The sequence below is a fragment of the Sturnus vulgaris genome, chromosome 14 (genome assembly GCF_052056855.1).
Source record: "Sturnus vulgaris isolate bStuVul1 chromosome 14, bStuVul1.hap1, whole genome shotgun sequence".
In the NCBI taxonomy this organism is placed as follows: Eukaryota; Metazoa; Chordata; class Aves; order Passeriformes; family Sturnidae; genus Sturnus; species Sturnus vulgaris.
In genome coordinates this window covers 15,331,273-15,355,622 of record NC_142256.1, presented here as the reverse complement: position 1 = coordinate 15,355,622, position 24,350 = coordinate 15,331,273, and the positions used below count along the sequence as shown (strand labels likewise).

The 24,350-nt window shown below is 38.9% G+C and overlaps 1 protein-coding gene across 4 annotated transcripts in view; it reads left to right on the top strand.

The window, feature by feature from the left end:
- TENM1 (teneurin transmembrane protein 1) overlaps positions 1-24,350 on the top strand; it is a 318,181-nt gene that overhangs the window by 80,818 nt on the left and 213,013 nt on the right. For 3 of the 4 annotated variants that reach the window (XM_088173258.1, XM_014886212.2, XM_088173257.1), the window contains exon 3: positions 23,009-23,269. The exons of the other annotated variant lie outside the window; for it this stretch is intronic. In XM_088173258.1, coding sequence (XP_088029384.1) covers positions 23,009-23,269 — 261 coding nt within the window. The remainder of the gene's footprint in view (positions 1-23,008; positions 23,270-24,350) is intronic. 4 annotated transcript variants of the gene reach the window in all.

Below are 24,350 nucleotides of genomic sequence, written 5' to 3'. Positions count from 1 at the left end.
CAGCAATTTTCAGCTTACTAGGAAGGGAGATTTAAACACATGTAACTCTTAACATCATATGACCAGTCAAAACCAGTTTTACTGATTGTCCTAGACATAAATAAAAGGCATGCTGACAAGCACTGTTAGGAAATTGTCCTGTCAGGAAAATGTCATGGTGGTGTTTTGTCCTCTGTGAAGTAGCAAAAGCTTTTTACATAATAACCATGTTCTACTCGGATTCCAGAATTATGTAAATTCATTCAGGACAGCAGATCTGCTTTGTGTCTGTACCAGGGCCACGGAGAGTTGAATTTGGGCTGGATGTAGTATGTGCTTTTAGTTACAATTTCCTTATTTTTAAATGATGTATAAAGGTAAAAAAAGTCTTTATTAGATTTTCCCCTTAATCTGTCATGTATAACCCTAGAACAACAAACTAACAAACCACAAGTCTGTGGTCTTGGGAGCTCTCCCAGAGGAAACCAATGCCAGCAGCATGAATTTTCATTGTTTTAATAGCAATTTTAATAGGTATTTGGACTACTTACCTGGGTGAATTTAGGACTCTATGCTCATAAATTTCCACAAAGAGCAGTTAGTGAGGGGAGAATTTTATTGGGGGGCACCCCAAGTCTCTTGTTATTAAGAAGCTACAGCTCCAGTGGTAACTTGGTGGCCAGTGGTACAGTTCACTATGACAACACCTGCCATTTACATATTTGGGAGCCATTTAGTACTCAAGTGATAAAGACTGTCAAAATAAAATATATCACATTGGCTATTTATTGACATGTAAACAGCACATGGTGAAATTAATTTTTTATGTTTGTAGCTGAAAGGGAGATCATTAGATTTGAGAAGGACAGGAAAAAGAATGTCAAAAGAAGATGCTCTTAAGATAACTACTGCTATGGAGCCTTTTAGGAGTATGGTAGTTTGGAACTCTTCAACTAGGTGTAGTTACTTCTCTTGCTCCCTATGTTTTCTTTATGATGAAATTCATTGGTTAATGAAGGAAGGGATTTTTTTTAACCTTTAAGCTGCATCATTTGTTCAGAGCTCTGCCTTGAGCTGCTGTGGAAGGTGATTTTGGGACAGTGGAATGAAGCATTCCTGGGTACTATAAGAAGAGGTTACGAGCAGGCTGGTTACAAATGAAACCAGTTATTTTTGCAAGCACTTTCCTGATTTAAAGAAGAATTTCTTTTTTTTGTTAAATAGAAGACTTCTGGTAGCATGCTATTACTAGACAGGGTTAGTATAAAAACAGTTGAGATATTTTGTATTATTAGGATCTTCTCTTTTTTGTTTTGTTTTGGTTTTTTTTTTACAAATGCCAGATGCTTAGATTTTTAATGTTGAGGGGGGTTTTGCTAATTTTAGAAAATCTTCTTAGAACTTAAGTGTGTTATGTACCTGTGTGCTTTGGAGCAGAGACTTGAAGCATAGTGAAATGATGTCTGTGTAAGGGCACACAGTTTATCCCTTGTACTGTCTCCTGAAAGGGGCTCAGCTCTGCAGAGGGTGATTTAAAGGTCCTTCAGATTTCTGGCCTATGGACTAGCGGAAGGAAGCAATAGCTAATAAGCTCCATCTCCTGTTGCTGTGTGTTACACCATCTGCTCTGAGTGTTTATGAGCTTCATGTTGTCCAAAAAAAAAAAAAAAATGCATACTAGGCAAAGTAAAAGACTCCACACTCCTAAAGCTTTGTCTCCTCCTGTATTCCCTTGCACAAATAGGGATTCCTGGTGTGCTGTGCTTTGTTTGGCTGGGGGTGTTACTGTCTCCCAGAGAAAAACAGAGCCATGAGCAGTTCCCTGTGGCTTCCTGGACTGCAGCCTTCTGCTCTGTGGGGAGTATCTGCAAACTCTAAGGAAAGGAAAAGTAGCACTTAGGTTCAGACTCCCTCCAGATATTCTTTTTTCATTTGCCAAGTAATTGGAAATTTCTCTCCCTGGAATAACTAGGGCGAGAAAACTGTATGTTTGTGCCTTCCTTTGAAGTCTCATGGGGGGAATACTTTCCTTCCCTTCATCGAATCAAAATACATGAGCGAACTGAATGTGCAGACACTTTTTTTCCCACGAGGCTGAAGTGGGTCCTCCCCTCCTAGATCACAAACATGTTACAAAAGTTTGTAACCTGCTGTCACCATTCCTGTAACGCTGCTTCCAGTCTTCTCAGCTGCCATCATCTCAGTGAAAAAAAATATCTCATATGATGAAAAATAGTTTCATTCTCGTAAGTAATTCTTCTGATTTAAAAAGTGGATATCTGAGAGAGGGGGAAAAGTGAGGGAAAAAACCTGCAGAGAGAGGAAATAAACTAGCAAAGGATCACAGTGCATTTCCAATCCCCTGCTAACAAATCTCATCTAAAGAATAAAAAAAGCATTCTCCAAATGTTATACATGGATGGGGCCCTAAGCCACATGATGTAGTAAGTACTGTCCCAGCTTGTGGCAGGGAGATTGGAGCTATATGATCTTCAAGGTTCCTTCCAGCCCAAAGCATTCTATGATTCTTTGAGATATGGCAACCTTTACATTAGCCTATGCCAAATACTGATGGAATATCTACAGGAGAGGCCTAAACTTTTGAGTTAATGTTTTGGCATTCTGTTTGTCAAAACCTGGAATTGTATCTGTTAAATATTCTTGTTATATTTATAGAGCCTCTTCCTATTAAGAGTGTCCAAGAAGATGTCAGGAGTAAAACCAAGATAGGAACAAGTATCAAGGCAGAGTGAGGAAGTGCAGGGGAACCAGCTCACAGCTCTGCTCCTGCCCTGCAGTCTGGTTTAATGTACATTCTCTTGCTGTGTCTTCCATGTCACTCTCTTCGAAACAAAGAAGAGCTGTCATTTTCTGGAACTAGAAATCTGGTTTGCTTATCTTCATTTGTAGCAGATGCTGAAACGAAAGTACATTTCTTCCCAGGGTTTCTCATTTACGTATCTGTCAGAAGGTTTTGTATGTCTCAAAATAAAGAACTGTCAAGAAGTAGCTCAGTGAGTTGATGACATTGCTGCATATCTGGATAAACAGTAGGGTGGATGTACCCTAACCAATATAGAGCTGGAATTATTTTTTCTTTTGAGAAAGAGGCTCAAATTCTTCTGAATTTAGGTCTTTATGTGAAATAAACTGTAAATGTGATTTAAAATCTAAGGTTCTCTTTTCAAAGTTCCAGTTTTATTGGAAGCTGTTTAAAATCAGTTTCCTGCTGTCACTCTTTAGGAAGGCTTTGCAACTGGATGATGTATCTTTAGCTCAGATGGTTAAAACAGCATGGAAGGAAGTTTAACACCAGCAGAACAGTTCTTCCAGTGCCCTCACCCCCCCAAGCACCAGTTACATAACAAAACATGTGAATACTGAGTAACATTGATGTAGTCACTTCCAGCTGTAACCCCAGGAAAAAGTCTGAGGACCTAGGACATACCAAAATATAAACAGTTGCTGTGAAAGTCACCAAGAGATTATTAGGAAGCCAGCAAATTCAAATTATAATATTAGCACTGTGACTAATCAGAGGTAAATAATAAGTTTTGTACAAAAACCTATGCTTTATTCAGTATTAATGTCCTGGAATTGATGACCTTTACAGAAGTTGCATGTGTAAGAAAGAACATTAGCAACTGGACTGTCAAAATATTGTACTCAGAAATTGGCTATTATAGACTTGTCTTTCTCTCTCAAAACTGAAGACAGTAGTATCTGACAAGGTGGATTCAGCGTTATTGATGTGAGGTGCTTTGCACCATGCTCGAGTTTTGAAGTGCCACGGAAAGCCCAATCCTGGAGCCTGGAGTGCTCCCTTTGCTGCACAGACAAGGGAGGGCTGTAGAGGAAGCTGTTATCGAGATCAGCATCAGGTTGTGCTGCCCATGGCCTTTGTCTTTGAGACTGAAGTGCCAAAAACACCCTTCCTGCATACCTGGGAAGGGAGAGGAATCTGGACCTCCTGCTGTTGGCACTTTTTGAACAAAGTGCAGTGTGAACTGAGCTGATCTTTCCTTGCAAAGAGACTAAATAACAAAGCTAGTTATTCTATTCAGATAGAAACAGAAATTATGTTTTTAATTTCTCCCAAATATTTTCCTTCAATCATTTCTGTTGGAGTTTTCATATTTGTTTGCTAGTATTTGTTAGTACTACTGTTATTACTAGATATGTTTGTATTACTGACAATAGTACAAGTTCTATCTGCATTACTTTAAGAGGCAATCTTGTACCTTACACTATTTAGCCCAGAAAAATAGCCAGAAAATGTTTTGTGAGATTTTTTTGTGTTTATGGAGATATAGAACATTAAAGGAAAGGCAGAAATCAGAAGTGTGTGTGCACATGCTTGTGAACTTTGAACAAATTTGGCGTTGTTTTTTATAATTGGAGTCAATTACTAATAGTTTATATACATAAGTATTAGAAATTTTGACTAATAGCTGCCCCCAGAGCTATTCACCTCTGCTGCTTGCAAAATGTATTAGTAATTTCCTCTTGCTGATGTTCGTTTTCTCATTTTGTACTTGGGGACGGATTATGAAATTCATTCGTCTTTTACTCTCTCTGAAAGAAAATACAGAATTCTTGAAGAGAAGGGCATGGTATGAAAAAAATCCTTGCATTTCAATTGAGAAAGGAAAAAAGGAAAATAACTGTCTGTTCTTACTGGATAAATCTTCATTTATGTGAGCGTATCTTGGATGACCATCGTGTCTGTTACCTAGTGTAAGAATAGTGATGAAAACACAGTTTCCACCTGCATAAACAGCATTCTTCCTCCCATTGTGACTGCAACCACATAAAGAATATCTTGGTTGCTTTAAATATATTTCATTTTCCCTCCTGTGTATCCAGATTTTCTGAGCCAGTTCTATATTCAGTAATACTTAGTGAGTTCTAGTGAAAAAGTAAATAAACAAAGAAGTAATAAATTGACTGGAGTATGTTTGCATGATGTCATTGAGCACAGCATAGTTTAAGGTCAGACCACTGTACTCGTGGCTGTGATGAAGGACACAGTGTGCACAGGCACAGGCAGAACTTTCAGCTTTACACTATTTCTGCAGGTAAAGCTAAAACTGAACATAGTAACTTAAACATCCTTATTCAAGAATGCCTTATGCCAAGGTGGTGTTCTGATATGCTGCAGATGGTTTGCATTGCTTCCCCAAAATTTAAACTTAGCTTGAGGAATTTTTGCAGCTACTTTGGGTTTTTTATTGGTTAAAAAAATTAATTTCCTAATTATTCAATTCCCCAAAATCTTAATCCGTTACTTTTTATAGATTTGTGGTTTTAGTCCTAGGACAAACTATCTGACACACAGTTTTGTATTTTGCTGTAGTCTTTGGATTAAGACTTTCTTTTCTGTAGAATTTTGCTATGAAGATACAGGAGAAAATTAATTTTGTATGTCTGTTTATGGATAAAAATATGAAAAACCATGTGCTTGTTTTTAATACTAGTTCTGTATGAAAATAGTCCTTTGCCTTCACTAGTCATACTACTGTAAATCACAAAATAGTATTTTTTCTTTAAGAACAAAGGAGTGTGCGGCAGCATGGCAGGAGCTGCTGGGGCCGCCGCCTTCCCGAGCGCGTTGTCTCCGCGGCAAAGGGGCAGCGCTGCGCGCCAGGCGCGCTCGCACCGCCGTGGTCTTGAGGGCTGACAAATGAATGCGAGAGGGGCTCTTTGTGTGGCATTCCTGAGGAGCTTATTGATCTCACGGAGAAAGGAACCAGGGACAAAGAGCCCAGAACAAAGGGGGGTCCAGGATTATATGGGGGATAGCCGGAGGCAGAGCATCACAAGTGAGGGCCGGTGGGCTGAGGGGACACGGGCGGTGCAGAGGCGGGACTAAGGGCTAACAACTCACGGGGATTGAGGACAGGGGTGACCAGAAACGGGGACCGACAGGAAACCCAGGAATGGGAAACATTTTGGAACTGGGGTGTGGAGAAAAGATGATGTAACTGGGTACATTAACATGCAACTACAAAGAATTGTGGGAGAGCATTCCTCCAAGACTTTAAAGGGGTGTTTCCACCCAAGGCCTCTGAACCACAGCATCCCCAACTCTTGGGATGCAACTGGAGTACATTACAAATTATGTATTGTGCCTGTGTCAATACATAACCTTGAGTAGTGTTTTGTCAGAAGTGTGTAATTAGTGGCTTTGGAAAGGAAATATTTGTAGGATTTATTTAGTTGATTTGGTTTGCATACAGATTCTCAAATGATTAATTGAGCTGTTGATTCTAGGGAAGTGATTCTTTCTGGTAACAGTGAGAATTATGCCTATAGATGTAAGTTTAAGCTGATACTGTAGCAGCAATTACTTAAAAGTTTGCAGTTAATTGTTGAATTGTTGGCTATTGATCTGTAGAGTGTTGGTGTTCAGGGATGGATGCTAATAGTTTACTTTTATTGTATGCTTAGGAAACTAATCTGCTTTCAGACAATTAAAAATCTTACTTACTGAATCATTTGTGCATCTTTTTACCCTAGCTGCTGGATCAGACTGTTGAAGATTTCATTGTTTTTAAAGTATCTCTTGGCTCCTCCCCACACTTTTACTACTTCATTGGTAACATTTGAGGACTTTAGGCACACATTTTCTTTGGAGTTTTTGGGGGGTTTGGGTTGGCTGGTTGATTGGTTTGTTTTCTCCCAATCTGATAACACCTATTGAAAAAAGAAGGAAAACATTAAAAATTAAATATCCTGCTTCAGTCCCTCTGTGATGGCTCTTGTGCTTTTGGGGCAGTTGCCAAATGTTCAGCTGGCTGGAGCTTTGTGCCACTCACAAAGAAGTTGGCAGAGAATGACTGTACCTTTAGAAATGGTTGCCTCTGAAAAATTTTATTACTCTAAAGAAGGAAAGTGTTCTCTGACAGAGATTTTGGAGTTACAGAGAAAAGGATGGGCTAGTGTTGGGTACCTCAACACTATTTACTGCTTGCAGAAATAATAGTAGTAATGTATTTCTTGGCGTAGGAGTGAACATGCATTTGGGAATAAAAAAGCTATTTAGCTTATTTTCAGCTTGTATTTACAAACTATAACTGGGGGTAGCTCTGCTTGCTGCAGGCTGTGTCTCCAGTTCATGAATTCCTGGCACTCATCTGTGTGTCATCCAGTTGCACTAGACTTTGGTACAAAGTGAGCTGTGTCAGCTTTGGCTGACTTCTGCCTAACATTATCCCAACTCTCCAGTGAACTATTATTCAGCCTTGAATTCACCCATGTGATGAATATTCATTTCACAGGTAATTATTGTCATCCCCGAACAGCTCCGCTCACAGAGACCAAACTTCTCATGCAACCCATCATTGCTGTCACTGTTTTGGCAGCACAGAGCTTATGATTCCTCATGCTTTAATAATGCTCCATCATCTGTGCTATCAGATTTGGGTCAAATGATCATCATAAGGGTTAGAAATCTCTTCATTTATGCAATGCTTTAGGAAGATAAAGAGAGGCAACTGCCACTCATCTTTGCATGTGCTCCCCTGAATCCCTCACCTGAGCTAACAGCACAGTGGCCACAAGCAAGGCACTTATTTGCTGTGACTTCGTTCAGGTACCCAATGTGATTAATTGAGTGTTCAGACATTATATTTCAAGATTTTTAAGTTCTTCTCCAAGACTGTAGGTACTAAAAGAAATCTCAGTCCTTGAATTGGGTGTAGTAATGGATTTATCTCAACTGTCAATTGAGTGGAATAATGTTGCTAGCAAGTACCTATATTTCAGTTTAATTGTATGATCTTTTTGGAATATATGCGTTAATATAAAATATATTTTAATGGCTAATACATCCTGCTAAAGGATTAAAAATATACATAAATACTGTTTTCTTTCTATTCTCTAAGTGTTATTACTATCGTTATTGTTATTATTAAAATTAATAAAAGTGCTAGATAGCTACAATTATAGTGGTAAGGGATCAGTAAGTGTCTGAACTGGTTAGAGTTCAGCAGCAGATTGTTTGCAAATGAGGTGTTTACAAACTTGATGTTTTTGACAACATCTGAGCACAATTTTATAATGTTTGTATCATTATTTTTTTAAATTAGCCTCAAAACATGTTCAACAAATCTGTCCATTATAATTTCAGCAACCTAGTCTAAGCAAGAAGACAACTGTATTAAACAGGAAAATACTTACTTGTGACATTTTCTGACCAGCGTCTCTTCAGTTATTCAGTAGCAGAACATCTGACAGGCTGCTTCTCACTCAGTGTTTAGTTGTGTGTCCCAGCATATGTCCACTGATTCCTCATTTTGAATGGAAGAAAAGCAGGGAAATGTGGGGACAGGTGAGGAGTGTACATTCTCTTCTGAATGTGCATGTTGTTGACAAGATAGTTCAAATAAACACGTTTTATTAGCTTGGCAAAAAGTTCTTTTGTTCTTTTGTTTACTTTCTCTTTTGCTACATGGCAGGTCACTGTTCATCCTGCTTGGGTTTGAATTATCCTCATGTTCAGACCCCCTGAGTTCAAGCCCATCCTTCCCCCTTTCTCTCTCCACTGAGAGTGCCAGCACTGAAAAATGTCTGCTCCTAATTCAGTGCTCAGCTCATATGCCCTCTGGAATAGGACTCAGGCTGGCTTCTCAGAGCTCTATCTGATTAGAGTCAAGACAGCGAGGATCTTGCTGTGTTTTTAAAGATCAGTGGTTTAAGCTCCTACAACCAAATGTTTTGGGGGTTTTTCACTTATAACCACTTCTGGATGTGCTGCTTGCGTCCTTTGCCAGTTGTCCTGATCAGCTGTGCTGTTTATTTCCCATTTGCTCTGTCACTGCTGTGTCTAATATTGGACACAGCACGAGATGGTGCAGCTCAGGAAATGGCGAAGCAGCTGGTAGGGAAATGAGACAATACTAAATGGAGAAAATGTGAAAAAAGGCAAAATCCACATATGACTTGTACATTCTATGGGGAACTGGTTTTTGTGAAGACTCTGCACTCAGCATATTTGCATGAAACAAATTTAACAGGGAAAAACTATAGGAAAGGGGTTTAAGTTCTGGTTAACACATAGAGCTGTCTATTAGAAGATACCTTTTTACAAAGGTTCCTTTTTTCTTGATTTGAAAAAAATACCCTTGCGTAACTGGATATTAGCCTGAGGTTTTTTCTGATAGGCTTTTTCACTGTAAAATAGTTAAACTGAGGAAAAATAGAACTTAATTCTGTAGACAGTCACTAAGTATCTCTAAAATGCAGTGTTTATTACAAAGAGAATGTGCTATATGTGTTAGAATTGTGAAGTTTATAGTTACATGTTTTAAGTCTTCTAGTTTTGGGGTTTTTTTCCCCTCCTTAATATAATGAGTACATGTGTGAGCTGGGCTTTTCAGTAGAGGAAGCAGTTGCTGCTGTAGTCCTTCCAGAACAGCCAATAGTAGAGCTAAACTGTATTTTTACAGAATAAGACCAAAAGAATTGAGACATTGAATGCTCCTATAGCATTCCTGTTCTTAGATCTCCAGCATGATTGTGAATTGCTCAGGTGAGGGTGGGGCCCTCTTCTCTCAAAACATCTGTCCCCTTGGCATGCATTAAAGTGCATGAAGGTTCTCTAAACAAAATACATATATCGTGGTTTTTCCTGATTATCTGTGGCCTTAGTTTTTGAATTCTGCATAGATTCTTTCAGCAGTACATATAAATGTTGTACATGGTTTAATACACAATTGCTCTCATTTTTGTTTGAATCTGGAGTCTCTGTTTTCAGTGCTTCTCTCTTATGTGTCCCTTTTCTGATCATGGCTTAATTACATTTAAGTGCCTTCTGTGTTACTGTCTCCACTGCCTCAATTAGTTCACTTCCAACTGTGTGAATATTTTAATACCGAGGCACAAAGTATTTCTGGCAATACAGTGTGAGCTCTGCTTATCAGCCTGTGGCAAGCTTTCCTTCAGGGCATGGCAGAGTTTACAGAGGCACTGTAGGTTAATATGTTAGTGCCATTTGGATTTGATTTATTTTCTTTGGGTTAGTCTCAGCTGCGGTGCAGGCTCTTAATTTTGACTCTTCCTGAACATCGTTGATTGAGCACTTTTGCAGAACCAAGAATTATGCGGAGCACACAGGCTCATGGCTGTAGAACCAAAGGTATGTTAGCTATGAAGACAGTCACCAGTGTTCTGCTTCTGTTCCACAAATAAAATGACTGAAAGACAAATGCTGGAAAACTTCAGAAACAGTTTTTATGGGCAGTTGTGGCGGTTTTAGTTTGAAACTGGGCAGAAACATTAATTTTTGTGTAGTGGTTTTGGTTTGCTAATTTGAGATTTTTTTTGGCTAATGCACTAGTTTATGTAATGGGTTTAGCGCTGGCTAAACACCAGTGCACTTACTACAATATACTTACTTATTTTCTATTGCGAGGTAGAATTATGAGAAGAGCAAAGCAGGCTTAAACTTTAAAGGGAAAAACTTAACTAACAGAACTAAAATAGAGTAAGAATCAGAATAAAACCTTCAGAACACTTCTCCTCTCTCCTCTTATATTCTTTTTTCTTTTTTTACTGACAACGTATAGAAACAATTTAGTCAGTATGTCACCTCTAAAATAGTCTTTTTTCAGTTCATTTAGGGACAGGAGTCTTTCTCATCATGTTACGGAGACTTTTTTACAAGAAAACAGGTTTTTTGTGCCTTTTAATTTTCACGAATAGCAGCCACCCGGGAATTTGCAATTGTGAAATCCCTCCTATTTTTTGCAGCCTTTTAACAGTTGAGTTTATGGGCTATGTTAACTTATGGGGTACTATTTTAAGGATGAGTTGTTCAAAAGCAAAGGTTTTCTTTATCTATTTTTGAGATTATCTCTGGGAACAGAGATATTTTTTTCTTTTTTGAGGGTCTTTATCACTCCTCTCTTTTTGTTTAAACTTCTGGGATTACAGCTGTTTTAATATTGGCTTGTTCAGCATGGATGCTTTTGCTCATGTTTGTAGTTTGAACGCTGTCTCTCTATGCTTTTTTAATGATTTATAGGAATATTTAGTGTATTATAGTCTATTACTATGGCTTATAAGAGAAATTTAGCCTACAACTAAGACATCTCTATTCTTCTCTTATTTGAGACTTGACTTTTTCTTTACTGACTTTGGTGACTTTGTTTCTTTACATGTCTTCGCTTTGTCCTTTTCTTTTACTTGAGAGAGGATTGAAGGTTTCTAAGTCTTATTTGTGCACTAAAAGAGTTAATATTTTGCCTGAGGCCTGCAGGTAGTTATGTGATTTTTGCTGGGCGGTGGTCGGAGCTGTTTAAGATGGAGAAACCATAACAGTTTTTTGACGGCCAGAGCAGAGCGGCGGCACCCGCGGCTCCATGGCTGCCCCTCCGGAGCCGCCCGGCAGCGCTGGGGCTGGGGCTGGGCCCGGGCCCGCCGGGCTGAGGCGGAGGGAGCCGGGCCTGGTTCGTAGCCGCTCCTGGGGCTCGCCGGGCCCCGGCTCGGCAGGTCGGGTTTAATGTCGGGTTTAATGTCGGGTTTAATGTTGGCAGGATGTGAGCGGCCGCGGCCCGGCCCAGCCTGGGCTGGGGCCCTGCGGCCTCCCCTGTCCCGCCCGGCCACCGGGCTGGGAGGGGGAAGAATTTGTCTCTCCAATGGCCGGAAAGTAAGAGGGTTTTTTTTCCCGGGCTTTTTTGTTTTTAACGTGTGTTCATAGAGGCGTGTTCAGCTTTTTTAGTGGTTTAACAGGTTGTCAGTTCTCAAAACTAATCACTGATTGGTTTTTGTCAGACATTGAGGAAACGTTTAGCAGCTCTTCTCATGAAAATAATTTCCGTGGGTGGCTTCTTCCTCCTCACCAAATGTCAGATGTGCAAAACCAGCATAGCAGTGCAATAATGTAGGTAATTCTTCCTGTGGCTTTCAATCTCTTAAGATACAAATTATGTCATTTTCTGATTTCCTTTTCAGGATTTATCTATCAAAGTAGGTAACAACTTCGAGCTTTCTCATGTTAGGTGGTCAGCCTCCCAGCCATCTTTCTACGCATTAGCAATACATATGTTTCCATTTATATGATGATAGAGGGGATTTGGATTTAGTTGTGGATAGTCAGCACTACCTGTGCTTTGCGTTAGAGTGAGCAGGTGCCTGCCTGCTAATTGTCAACAGCGAGAAATCACATTTCGGTGTCAGTCAGTGACTTGTCATTTCCCAGGTATCAATTATATGGCCGTGTCTCTGTGAAAGATTAAAACACTATGTCGTTAAATCTCAGGCTGACGATTTCAAAGTCAGAGACTAGAATAGCTGCTAAAATGAGTGCCACAGGTCTAAAGGAGTGATTTAGTATTTTAAAACAATTACAGCTCTCATTAAGAAAGGGCAGGGAAACTAAGGAGGTCTAGAGCTGTAAAAATTATAGCCAAATGCTCCTAATGACACTGGAGTAATTTTATCGTGTTGTTCCCAAAATTTTGATAAGTTTGTGTTCCCAAAGTTTGGCTAAGTTTTGATGCCAGATGATGGGATATCCCACTTATTTAAACTTCATGACAATGTACTGAGGTCTTTTGATTTTGTCAGCTTTGGAATTTCCTCATACTTGATTCCCTTTGGTGCAGCACTGGAATGATAGTGGCACTTCCCTCTTTTTGCGACCTGTATATCAAATCTTGAGATGGAAAATCTTGTAGATACCATATTGTATGCTTGGGAACTATCATGCTGACAAAAATGTCTCCGATTTTCATCTTTCCTTGTGCATTTTAGGATAGTATATGTTTTAAGAGCTATTTATTTAACTTAATTAATAATGATGTTGTGTGATAGTGATGCAAGATTACCCTAAAATTATTTTCTGGGGATACACAGCTAGAATGATGCCACCACTTTCAGCTGAGTTTCTTTGATGCATTTTGGTGGTATAAACCCCAACATTTTTATGTTTTGCAGTTGCAGATACAGAATGTAGTAGTCTTTATAACTTACATAATTGCCTTTAGAAGTACAGTGTAGAAGAACAAATGTCTGGACATATCAGAAAATCTAGTAAAGATCTTCTAAGAAAATTAGTTAAACACTTGAAAAAAGTTATTGTGATTGTACGTATAAAAATACAATATGCAATTTTTCATGCAACTGTTCTAATATTAAACTCCAGCAGAGATGACCTTTAAGTTTGAACTGCTGTTACTGAAATTTCTTTGGTAAACCGAACACTAGAGGAAAGGAGGGAGAAGAAGTGGTCAGAATTATGTGAAGGCAGTTAAATCTCCCATCTCTTGATGAGATGGAACATTTGATGACAAACCCCTCAAGAGATTTGGGGGGCAGAGGGGCTGTTTGACTGACAAGCTGTGTCCCCAGTTGGCTGATCAAATGGAACGGACGTGCCAAGTTGTCTTCCATGTGTTCTCACTAATGTCAGATTGACAGCAGGATGTAATTGGATGTGAATGGAAGTGCTGAGGAGCTTGTGCACATGCTCATGCTTTCTCTTTCTTCTTCCAAGATTAATCTGAAGGGTGAATATTTTTTGTCTGAATGTTACTTAGCAGTTCAATTTAAATTTAAAAATGCACTGCTTTCATAGTAGATGTTAATTTATTAAGTTCATGCCTCTCAGATGTACATTTTTTGCATAATCTGGAAAAAAAAAAGAGGAAAAAGAAGTACACATATCTGCACTCTAATTCAACATAAGAATCAAACTGTTTAGTTGCCCCAAGTTTTATTAGTGGGCATCTTGCAGTCTGACGGGTTTTTTCCCAATGGAAAAGGTGATTACACGCTAAAAAGCTGTTAGTACATTTATGGGGAAAATTAAGTATTTTAAGAGTGAAAAATCGATTAATGGATTGGATTTTCAAAATCACAGAACAAAGCTAGATTTCCAGTTTTATTTTTGGGGCGTAACCCAGTGTCTCTTGAAAGACTCACCTAAGAGATAGTTTAAAAATGCTTCATAGTCTGGTAGTCTGGCCAGCAGTCATTGCTCTGTAGGATTCTAATTCTCTTCACAAAGAGCCCTGGGCACACTGATCTAATTTGGTCCTTCTTTGAGCTGCGGATGTGCTGTTGACCGCTAAAACTGGTTCCAATTTCAGTTATTTAAAGAGAAAAAAATTATAAAATTAGGGGTGGTGTTCTGTGGGTATTAGACGTCCCACCAAGAATTCAATGGATGTAAATTCCAAATTCGGGCTTCATTAGACAGTCTTTTTAGCTGGATGCTTGGGAGGGGTATCAGATGTACTTTCAGGATGGACAGCATTTGTGAGGTTGATCCCCAAGACCTGAAGAGTTTAGCTGTCAGAATGTGTGTCTGCTTGCTGTGCCAGCAGGCAGGACAACTCTGGGAACTTGCAGACTGGGATTTGTCAAGCTTGAATTGGACATGGAAGGCAAGAGCTTCCTGCTGGGCACATCTCCTTGTGCCTCAGGGCAGGGTGTTGCTCCTGTTTTCCTTGCTTCTGGGATGGCGACACAGTGACAGCAGCTACTTTTCCTTGTGCTCTTGTGCACAGGAGCTGTTCTCTGGTTCTGTTCTCACTACACAAGGTGTTGCTGGTGGCTGGCACCTCTTCCTTTAAGGGATTTTGCCTCTACATGCTTAGACTTCTTGGTGATACCTCCTCCCTTGCAAATACTTTTTCCTAATTTTCAGCATTTTTAACATTAGTTGGAATGTGAAGAAATGAGACTTGGTCGGTGCAGTCTTGCTGAAGCCTTTCACTCACTCGCGCTGAAATGACTCATTCACAGATCACTCACTGAAACTGGCACAAGGGGATCAAACCCACCTTCCTCTACTCCAGCCTGGCTCCGTTTGCTGTCTGCCTTCCATTCATGCCACTTCAAAGGAAGATGGTTAGTAGTACCCTTGATACTCTATTAAGCTACTCTAAAATTATAGTAGTAGCTTTGTAGTTTCTGGTGATAGTTAAGGTGAGGAGCTGACTTACTCTGATGATTCTTTTTGAGCCTTGTCTGTGATCTGAGTGTCTCAGGTCTGCTGAATGTCCCAGCAGTAAAGGATCAGATTTCTGGTTAATTGGTGTTGATAGCAGCCCTCTGAGTCTTTCCACCATCACAAAGTTATGCACTTGCCAGATGCTTACTCTGGGACAGTCACAATGACTTAAAGCCTAAGAGCTACCCTGGCCCACTGGCTGCATAGAATTAACTTCTGGATTTACAGCCCCGAAAATTAAATTGGAGTTCAGACTTCGGGATTTTTGCATGTGTAACCTACTAAAACTAAGACAAGTAAATTTATAAAGATACCTGCTTTACATATCTTTTATTTTAAAAATATTCTGGTACTCATGTATCTAAAATTACTGGCTCGACTGCAATTTTAAAAACAAAGAAATTTCAGTGTTTTAAGAAACAAATAGTGTATTTTAAATGTATTTTATAAACCAGAATCAAAACCATTGATAGAAATTATTTTCATATCTTTGTCTCATTTTTTTTAGGAAGTGATAACTGTCATGCTTAATGTCACAGACATCTAAGACTGAGGTTTGAATGAAAGGGATTTTGGTTTAAATCTAATTGCTTTCAGAAATTACTGCCAGAAAAGCATGGCAGAGTTGAATTCAAGTTTGTAGAGATAGAGCTACAATCTGAGGGTAATTTCACTTTGAGGAATGTTGGTAGCCTGTTTGCCCTCCAACAGTTTTGTCAGCCTTTCTTCTTTGAAGTGCCATACAGACTCGAACACAAGATAGAATCACAACATCAATTTTGCCTGTTGAGAGCTGTGAATGCACTGGAGCAGAGGCAGCAGTATAGTACCCCACTGCTTCACACTCCTTGGTTAATCTTGAGGAAGACTGTTTGTTCACATGAAACTCTTTCAAAGAGAAAAGTTAGTTAATTTACTTGAGATTCATTGATTCTTAGTTCTAGTGGCCTTCATTAAAGTCTTAGTTATGGCTAGGTTTGATTTTGAAAATTTAATCACAAGAAGAAAGGATTCAATATCTATTCCTTCCCTCAAACACAAATGCAAATACCAAAACTTGTAATAGAAAAATTGTTTTAGAGTCAAGGGACCTTTAAAATACTTGAAAGAAAATTGGAATGCTTTTCTCTTATGATAGAGTTTTAGGAAACAGAAAATATTTTTCTCTTGAAAATTCTTAACTTCTTGATGTGTTTTTGCATATGGAGAATGAAACTGTAAGTAAATCTATTGTAAGACAAGCTTTTCCAAACTATTTCAACTGTAATACTAGAAGAATTAAATTTATCCTTACAAATGATACTGAGGTTCTTTCTCATCTGTGATAATTATATTTTTTACCCTCTTGTCTTTAGTAGGGTAGAGTTAGTGTGGTCATTATTTGAGAGTAAGTTGGTTTCCTTTATCTGAAATTTAGGTTAAATGCTAATTCCTGGCATTTCCCATGGTTTAATAACTCTAAAATTCATTAAAGGAGAGATATTTATGAATACCTGCTGCAGAAATTTCTCTTTAACATAATCCTGTGAATGGAAGTATTTTGCCTCATAAAGCCTCACTTTGGAGTAGGAAAGGCTGTAGCCAGCAATAATTCAGATATATTTGAACTTCAAGGATTAAATTTCTAACCAATATTGTATGGAGAGTGTTTCTTCCTAAATTAAAATGAGACCTGCTGCATCCACACTGTAGCTCCAAAGATGGCTCCTCTGGCATCTTGTTATTGAGAAACTCTTGAAAAACAAAATCTTTAACATTAAAAATTTCAAGTGATCTTCAAAAGAATATTCTGCTTCTGGGGACACAGAAAATTAATCTATGTCCCCATATGATCAGGATGACTTATGTGCAAAAAATTCCTTACTTATATTGATTTCAATAGTAATAAAAATTAAAATTAATATCTGAGGACTCCAGGAGAATATTTTAAAAGAGGTCCAGTCTACTTCTGTGCTCTTTCTCTAAGCTTGAAGAATTAGTCTGAAGAAGAGACTAGAAAGATATTTGCCATGGGGCATGGGTTGGAACCTTATCCTCTGGTACCTCTAGGGAAGGACCAGAAGAATAAAGACATTTTCTTCCTTATAAATTTCACAAGCCAAAGAGTTTCCTGAAAGTGCAGCCTCCTTTCCTAATCCCTTAGGTGCCTAACCTGCAAATTTCACTCTTTAGTGTTGTAACAGACTCTGATTCCTCTTTTATTCCTCCTTTAATTGTTATTACTGATATTTTTGAACTTTCTGTCATCTCTGCTGGTAACTGGAGGTTAAGGTAAGAAAGTAAGCTACATAAATAAGGAAATGAAAGGAAAAGCTGAAAGGCAGCAAAATAAAATGTACAATACAATGCATTTGCTATAGAAGTGTAAAAATTCAAATGTTATCTTTTATATGGTTGTTATATATGTGTAATATATATATCAGTTTTTATTTATTAAAATATATGAAGTTGAGAAACAGTTCCAGGCTGTGGCAATAATGCCATTGGTGATAAACACAAGATTTCTAAAACAAATTATTAGTCAGTGTAATGCATTTTTGAAAATCAATTGATTTTTGGCTTCTTCCTCAATGATTTTTGTACGGATGGTTACTGGGGCTTAATTTCTTCGAATTACATTGTCTATGAAAGATGTGGTATGCTCTCAACATAGAAACAAGTAAGATCTTTGACTAAATGAAAAGCATATACACAAAAGCATTCAAAAATGTATGTAGCACGTTGTGTTTCACGAATACCTTTATGAAGTAGCTTAAGATCTCTGCACATTTAATTCTCAAGTCCAGCAACCAGCCAGTAAACCACAGTCCTCAGGTGAAAAATGAGAAATTTTAAGGGCCGTTGAACACATGAAATTTAGCAGAGTGGTCAATGGCCCTCAAAATTTCTCATTTAGGAGAATGCATATGTATTGCTTCCAAAAATGAAGGCGAACTTTGCTTTCCACATTTGATTTACATTTCCTCCTCCCTGCTTCCCTCCCTCCCTCGCTCCCTCCCAGTGTCTCTGAGTGTCTCATACCATGAGCAGCTAGTCTGCCTTTCTGCTTGTTTTGCAACACATAAAATACACTGCAGATTACAGCACTGGAGTAAGGTCAGTGTAAAAAATATACACCAAATGAGTTGTGGTGTAACACTAAAATCCCAACCCATAAACAAAAGTACATGTTTGGGATATTTTTTCCCTTGCGTTCTCAATACACTCCCTCAGACACAAGCGTAAACATGACAGTTTTCAGCTTAATGTGTGTTATTTGCTTTTCTGGAGTTCTTCCTTGTTCTCCTCCCCAGACTCTTGGATTTCCAATGTTCTCAGAAACCCTCCAGTCTGCAAGAGGACACTAGTAAAATAAGTATCATGTATTTAAAATTCCAAGACTGGTATTTTCTGCTTGTCTTTGAGCTAGTTAGTCTGTTTTATAATTTTGTATTTGCAGAAAGAGCAATTTGTATCTTTTCATCAAGAGAATTGATTTTATGTGTATTTAAGCAGGGAGCCTCTTCAGTGTAAGAACCACCTCATACCAAAACTGAAGAATAAAATTAATTTGTGAATCAGTGATGTTTAAAGACTTTGAAAATCAATACATTGCAATTGCTTAATTATAGGATGGGGTTCATAAAAGTCACGTTACTGCAAGATGTCAAACGATTCCAGTTTATAAATAAAAAATAAATAACAGTTTTCTGAAAGTAAAGTAAGCTCTTTCTCTAGTTGAACACATAGGTCAATTAAGTAATTTAAAATAATATTATTTATCCTTCTGTTACAAATACAAAATAATAATTTTCCATAAGGGAATAGGAAGACTGGAAAGGAAGGTTCTTCATGCCCGTCCCTATCTATACTCTAGTTTTATGTTTCTTCTGTCTTCATTGTTTGGATCGTTTTTTCTGTATTTTAAATATTTATTTATTGAATAAATATTTATACGGTTAGTTGGTAGAAATCAGCACAATTCTTGGCAAATGGCAACAGTGAGGAGATTCTGTATGTCCTGCAAGTCCCATGTTTGCAGAATTACTAGGTTGGAGAGAAGGGCCTCCATGGTCTTTCACTAGGGTAATTTTTTATTTTTTTTTAGCCTGTGCCAGAAAAACTAAAGGAGTTGCAGAAAGAGTAGCTGGCAGTTACTCCCGACTGTCTCGGTTTGACAGACAGGTGTCTGCTAGGGAAGGCAGGAGCCTCCCTTGGAATGGGGAATGTAAACTCCTCCGTCTGAATTACTGTAATTTGAAATTAAGGGGCTCTCAGGCAAAAAGATATGAGAATAGAAATAACAGTTCTTTACTGTTATTAATAAAGCAAACAAACAACAACTACAGCATTAACCTCAAACAGAACAGGGACCTGCTAACACTCCGCTCAGCTGCAGGCGCTTTCCCTTTGGTGCAGTTCCAGTCACAGCCAGCAGGGGCGCTGGTGGCCCCCGGTGGGCAGGGCAGGCGCCATCATCCCCGCGCGGCTGCAGGGGGCGCTGTGGCGCCAGCTCGGAGAGCGCTTGGTAATGGTGGCATGGCCGAGACGGGAAGGGATGGAAGAGAGAGGCTTTGCTTCACAAAACCCTGGGGCAGTCGATCCCAGTGTCCCAGAAGGACTCTGAGGAGCACTAAGATGGAACGGCAGGAATGAGCACAAATCCTGGGGCGGTGGGCGAGGTGTATGAGAAGCTCCGCGGCGGTAGTTGGAACTGCAGGACATCCTGGAGGGCAGGGGCTGCGGGACCCAGCAGAAAGGCAGCGGCAGCTCCCAGCTGGGTTACGGCAGTGGTAGCGAAGTTCCTTTTCCTAAGCAGCAGCTTGACCGTTCTCCTCTGAAGCCCCGAGAGAATGAGAGCCAGCAGCTGCCCCCAGTTCTGTCCTTTATCTGCCCCTAAAATCTTGTGGTATCTCTCCCGGAGAGAAATTCCCAGAGAAAAAAAGAAGTGTAGCCAGATGCTACACACTCCTCTCTCCCACCTTAGCCGCTCTTTAAGTACCCATAAGTACCCAGTAGTTAGTTTCCTAGCAACTTATGGGAAAAAAATTCTATAAATAAATAAGAACAAAGAAAGAAACCCGGTCCCCAACACTGACCATACAGTGGACAAGGAAATAGACCTGAAGATGCACTGGGATAAGTGTTTTTTATCTGCATGAAAATACTAGATGTAGGTTTTTAACTGTATTGGTGGCTAAATTGATGCCATAGTAAATAAACTCTTCATGAGTTGCCTGGAGTTTTCAGAAGCTTTGTTTGTGGGCAGAGCTGGAGCTGTGTTGGAACTGCCTGGTCAACTGCCCAGTTCTCATATCAGCCTTAAATAGCAGAGGCACCACTGTCCAACTTCTATTTAACTGTTTATCTCTGAAGATGTTTTTTTTAATGGAAAATTGTATTAAGAACTAGAAAGAAAGGGGCCTATTAATTGAAATGCTGGGTTTTTTTTAACAAAGCAGCCTTTCCTTTTCTTGATCATTAGATATTTTATATTTCTTCATGCATTACGCTTTAAAAAAATAAATTATCAATGTGAGATAAAGTACTTGTTTTTTAATGGTTGTGTTGCAACAGACTCCATGGTCCAGAGTTGAAAATCCTTTCATCATCTTCATAACTGCCACTTTTTTTTTTTTTTCTGTTCTCTGTTCATGCAAAAACTTGAATTTTGTATTAATGTTCTCTCATTTCTCTTGTGACTATGTCTTTGTGGTAATATGGAATCGATCATAAATCTACTTGAACTTTATCTCCTTGTGGAAATATGTAGTATTTTAGGTAAAAAGGTTAGATATGCAGACTTAAAAGCAGCCACTTTTGCTATTGTAAAAGCTTTTCAGAAAATGCATCCCGTGGGAGTTAAAATCCTGCAAAGACTTGTATACTTAAGAAATAGACTATTAAGGCAATAGATTGTGTTAAACTTGAGTTGAACATGAGTTACAGTATAAAAAGTCTCACTCCGCAAAAAAAAAAAAAAAAGGAATTAACATAGAGACTGAAGGGTAAATTCTGTCCTTCTTAAAAATGTGTAATCTAATTAGCATTTTGTGGGATTTACTGGGATGAATTTTCTCCTTGGCTTATGCAAATGCAAACAGGGAGAACATGGGCCCCAGGCTGCTAATGTCAGACATCTGCCTGGAGGGACAGCCATGTAAAAAATGCCAGCATCCTTGCCCCCTGAGGACCTGGCATCAGCTGAGGTGTTTCTTGAAGTTATGGGTAGATTTTTAATTATGGGGAAGTTCCTCAGATGGTGAAAATAAGCAAACATCTCTTTTAGAGGGGAAGAAGGATCATATGATGTTTCTTGAAATCACACCTGTTGTGAGGTGGACAAAGTTCAAATTCCAAATATTCCCTATGCAACTGCTTTCAAATATTTTGGCTGTTTTCTCTTAGCCGTCTGCATCAAACCTTGGAGTCAGCCTCAGTGCATTTGAGAGACTTGGAGGACAGGGCTCACAAAGGCACATCTCAGCTTCTCAAGGATAGGGCTGAGGTCACATCCTCCTCTTTTGAACAAGAGGAAAAGATCAGAGTGGTGATGGAGCACTTGGGATCATCTCTGCATCTGTCTTACTGCTCCAAAAGGAGCAGGAGCAGCAGTGGCTGATGCTGCTGGGATGGGCCACTCAATGCACCAACACCAGGCAAGACAGGCTGATCTTCCATGACTCCTGTAGGAAAGTGAGACTGTGGCCATGCTTCTCTGCTTGCTGTCTGCCTTCTTCCCTTGCCCTCCACAAACAAGGTTGCCGTTCCCTGAACTCAAAGCCAAGACTGCAGCCAAGACCTTTAGGAATTTTTATATGGCGAAAGAAAATAGAGACAGATGACTTACAGTTCCCTCAGTTGGATCAATTTATATCTCTTTATATCTCTAAATTCGGTTTGTAGGTTTTAAATGTTTGATACCTTCAAGAAAATACTAGGGCTTTGCGTTATTTCAGAGAGAGTGCTTAAAATCAGAACCATTCCTCTCACTAGCTAGTAAGTGGATTAGTTTGGCAAATTAAAGCTTTAGTTAGGGTGACAGTAGAAAAGAGTATTTGTCCTTAGTCTTGATCAATGACTCTTGTCTCTAATGTTTCTTTTCTAGAAACTGAAATACTATATGCATATTTGATATTGTATTTAGTCTGTCAAGATGGCATTCCAGGTCTGATGTTCAATTAGGGAGTGCAGTTCTGTAATCCTTATTTAATTAGAACTCCCTGTCATAGTCCCTGTGAGTTGCATTTGTAATTGGATTCTCACAAGTGAGAATATGCAGAGGCTACCTCAAAGGGAAGTTGCAATTTGCTTATGTGTGTTACTTATCTGTAGTTCTTCGAGAATGTTTCCTCTGCATATTCACATTATGGGTCCTGTCCACCTTCTGTTTGTCCTTGGATTTCTACTGCCCAACAGCTGCTGTGTTCAGTAAGAATAACTTGTAGCACTGTGAAACTCTCAAATCTCAGATGGCTTGGTGTCATCATGAGATGGCCCTTGTACAGTCCTAGTAGTCACTGCTCTTCTAGGAAGTTCCTGTAGGCCACCAGCACTGGAGAACCCAAACCCACTGGTGTGAATATGCAAGGACAGCACTCTCAAAGAGCAAGCAATGGTAAGTACCCTTTCTTTGTCTTCCATGATAACACAAGTATTTTAAATGTTATTTTGTAAGTTCCCCATTGGCAAATTTGCTACACTTCTCCTAGGATAAAAACATACTGAGATTAATTTGGAGCTGTTGCCTTCCTGGCAAAACGTGAGAAAGTATCTGTATTTGCAGATGCTCACTTCAGTTGTAAATTGATGTGCAGCTATCAGTGTGTGGGTGTGTACATGTTTGAGCTATAATACATACTTTCTATCAGACAAAAAGGCACAATTACAGTGCAGCACTATATATTTTACTGTATATTCTTCTAGTTTATTACAGTTAGAGTAGGTTAGATAGCAGAGTGAGTCACTGACCAAAAAAAGCCTTCTAATAGAGTGAACAGTGTTAATTCTCAAAACAGATTCTCCAAAAGAAAATCAAAGTTATATTGCTTTTCACTGCTACATTGTTTTCTGAACTTTTGTTTTTTCCAGACATGGAATTCTGCGAGACTCCCCATATCCTGTGCCCTGGCTATCAAACTGACTTACATGGTGTAGCTGAGCACAGTTACCCACTGGAGGTGGGCTCGGATGTGGACACTGAAACAGAAGGTGGTGCATCCCCGGACCACGCCCTGAGGATGTGGATGAGGGGCATCAAATCGGAACACAGCTCCTGCTTGTCAAGCCGGGCAAACTCAGCATTGTCCCTCACTGACACTGACCATGAAAGGAAGTCTGATGGGGAGAATGGTAATAAAGAAATGCATCTAATGTACTCGATAGTAGTAGTAATTTGTTCAAATCTTTCTTTTCCTACTTCTCTTTTTTTTTCTTTTTTTTTTCTCTTTTGTTCTCTTTCTCTTTTTCCCCTTCCTTCTTAGATCCCTGTACAGTATGTAAGGCGAAGGGATTGTCTGCTGTGTGTATTGTATTTATAGTTTAGACAGAAAAGAAGACAAAAAAATGAAACAGTGGTTATGTTGAAACATTATTTCTCTAGAGACGAATAACTTTTCCACATTCTTCATTTTTATGTCATGAGAGATTTATCATTTGAATTTGGTGGTCTCTGAATTAGGTTCTAAAATAAATCTATATATGTACATTATATCACATTTTGCATACAGTTGTTCCTGGGGCTTCTGGGCGTAGCCTTAAGGCTCTTTCAGCCAGGTGAATTGAGAAAGACAACCTATTCTCTATTTACCTCTAATCTTATGCTACACCTGAAGACTTATCTTTATCAGCACGACAGACTGAATAGGTCTTTGTAGTATCTCAGTTCTGTATTTCTCTGTGTGTAGAGAGTGGGCTTGTGTGTATTTTCTAAATATTCATTCTCACTCAGGATTTTTTTACTCTTTTGCTTTTCTTACGATTTAGTGTGTCACAGAAAGGAATAATGTGTATTTTATTAAGTAGCATGGGGAATTAGTATTTTTTTCTCTATGCATTAAAGTTGATTAAAAGCTACTCTGTTTCCTTACAAAGTACAGTAAGTAAACAAATTTATCATGCTTAAGCTCAACAAGCTTAGCTGATATTTTAATTTCTGTGTTTAATAGCTGCATGTTATGGCAGGTCTAGATGTCATTAAATATTGACACTTCAGTGTTGACAATGACATATTTTAGTGCCTCTGTAGTCATAAGGTTAATATAACTGGAAGAGGTTTCAGTTATAAATGGCATTTCTATACTTACATGTTTGAATTTATCAAATGTGAAGCTCATAATTATATGATTTCACCTGGATGTCTGCCAGTACCAGTGATAATGTCCAATATAGGCTCAAAAACGTTACATTATTTGCTAGAGGTTAAAAAAGAGAT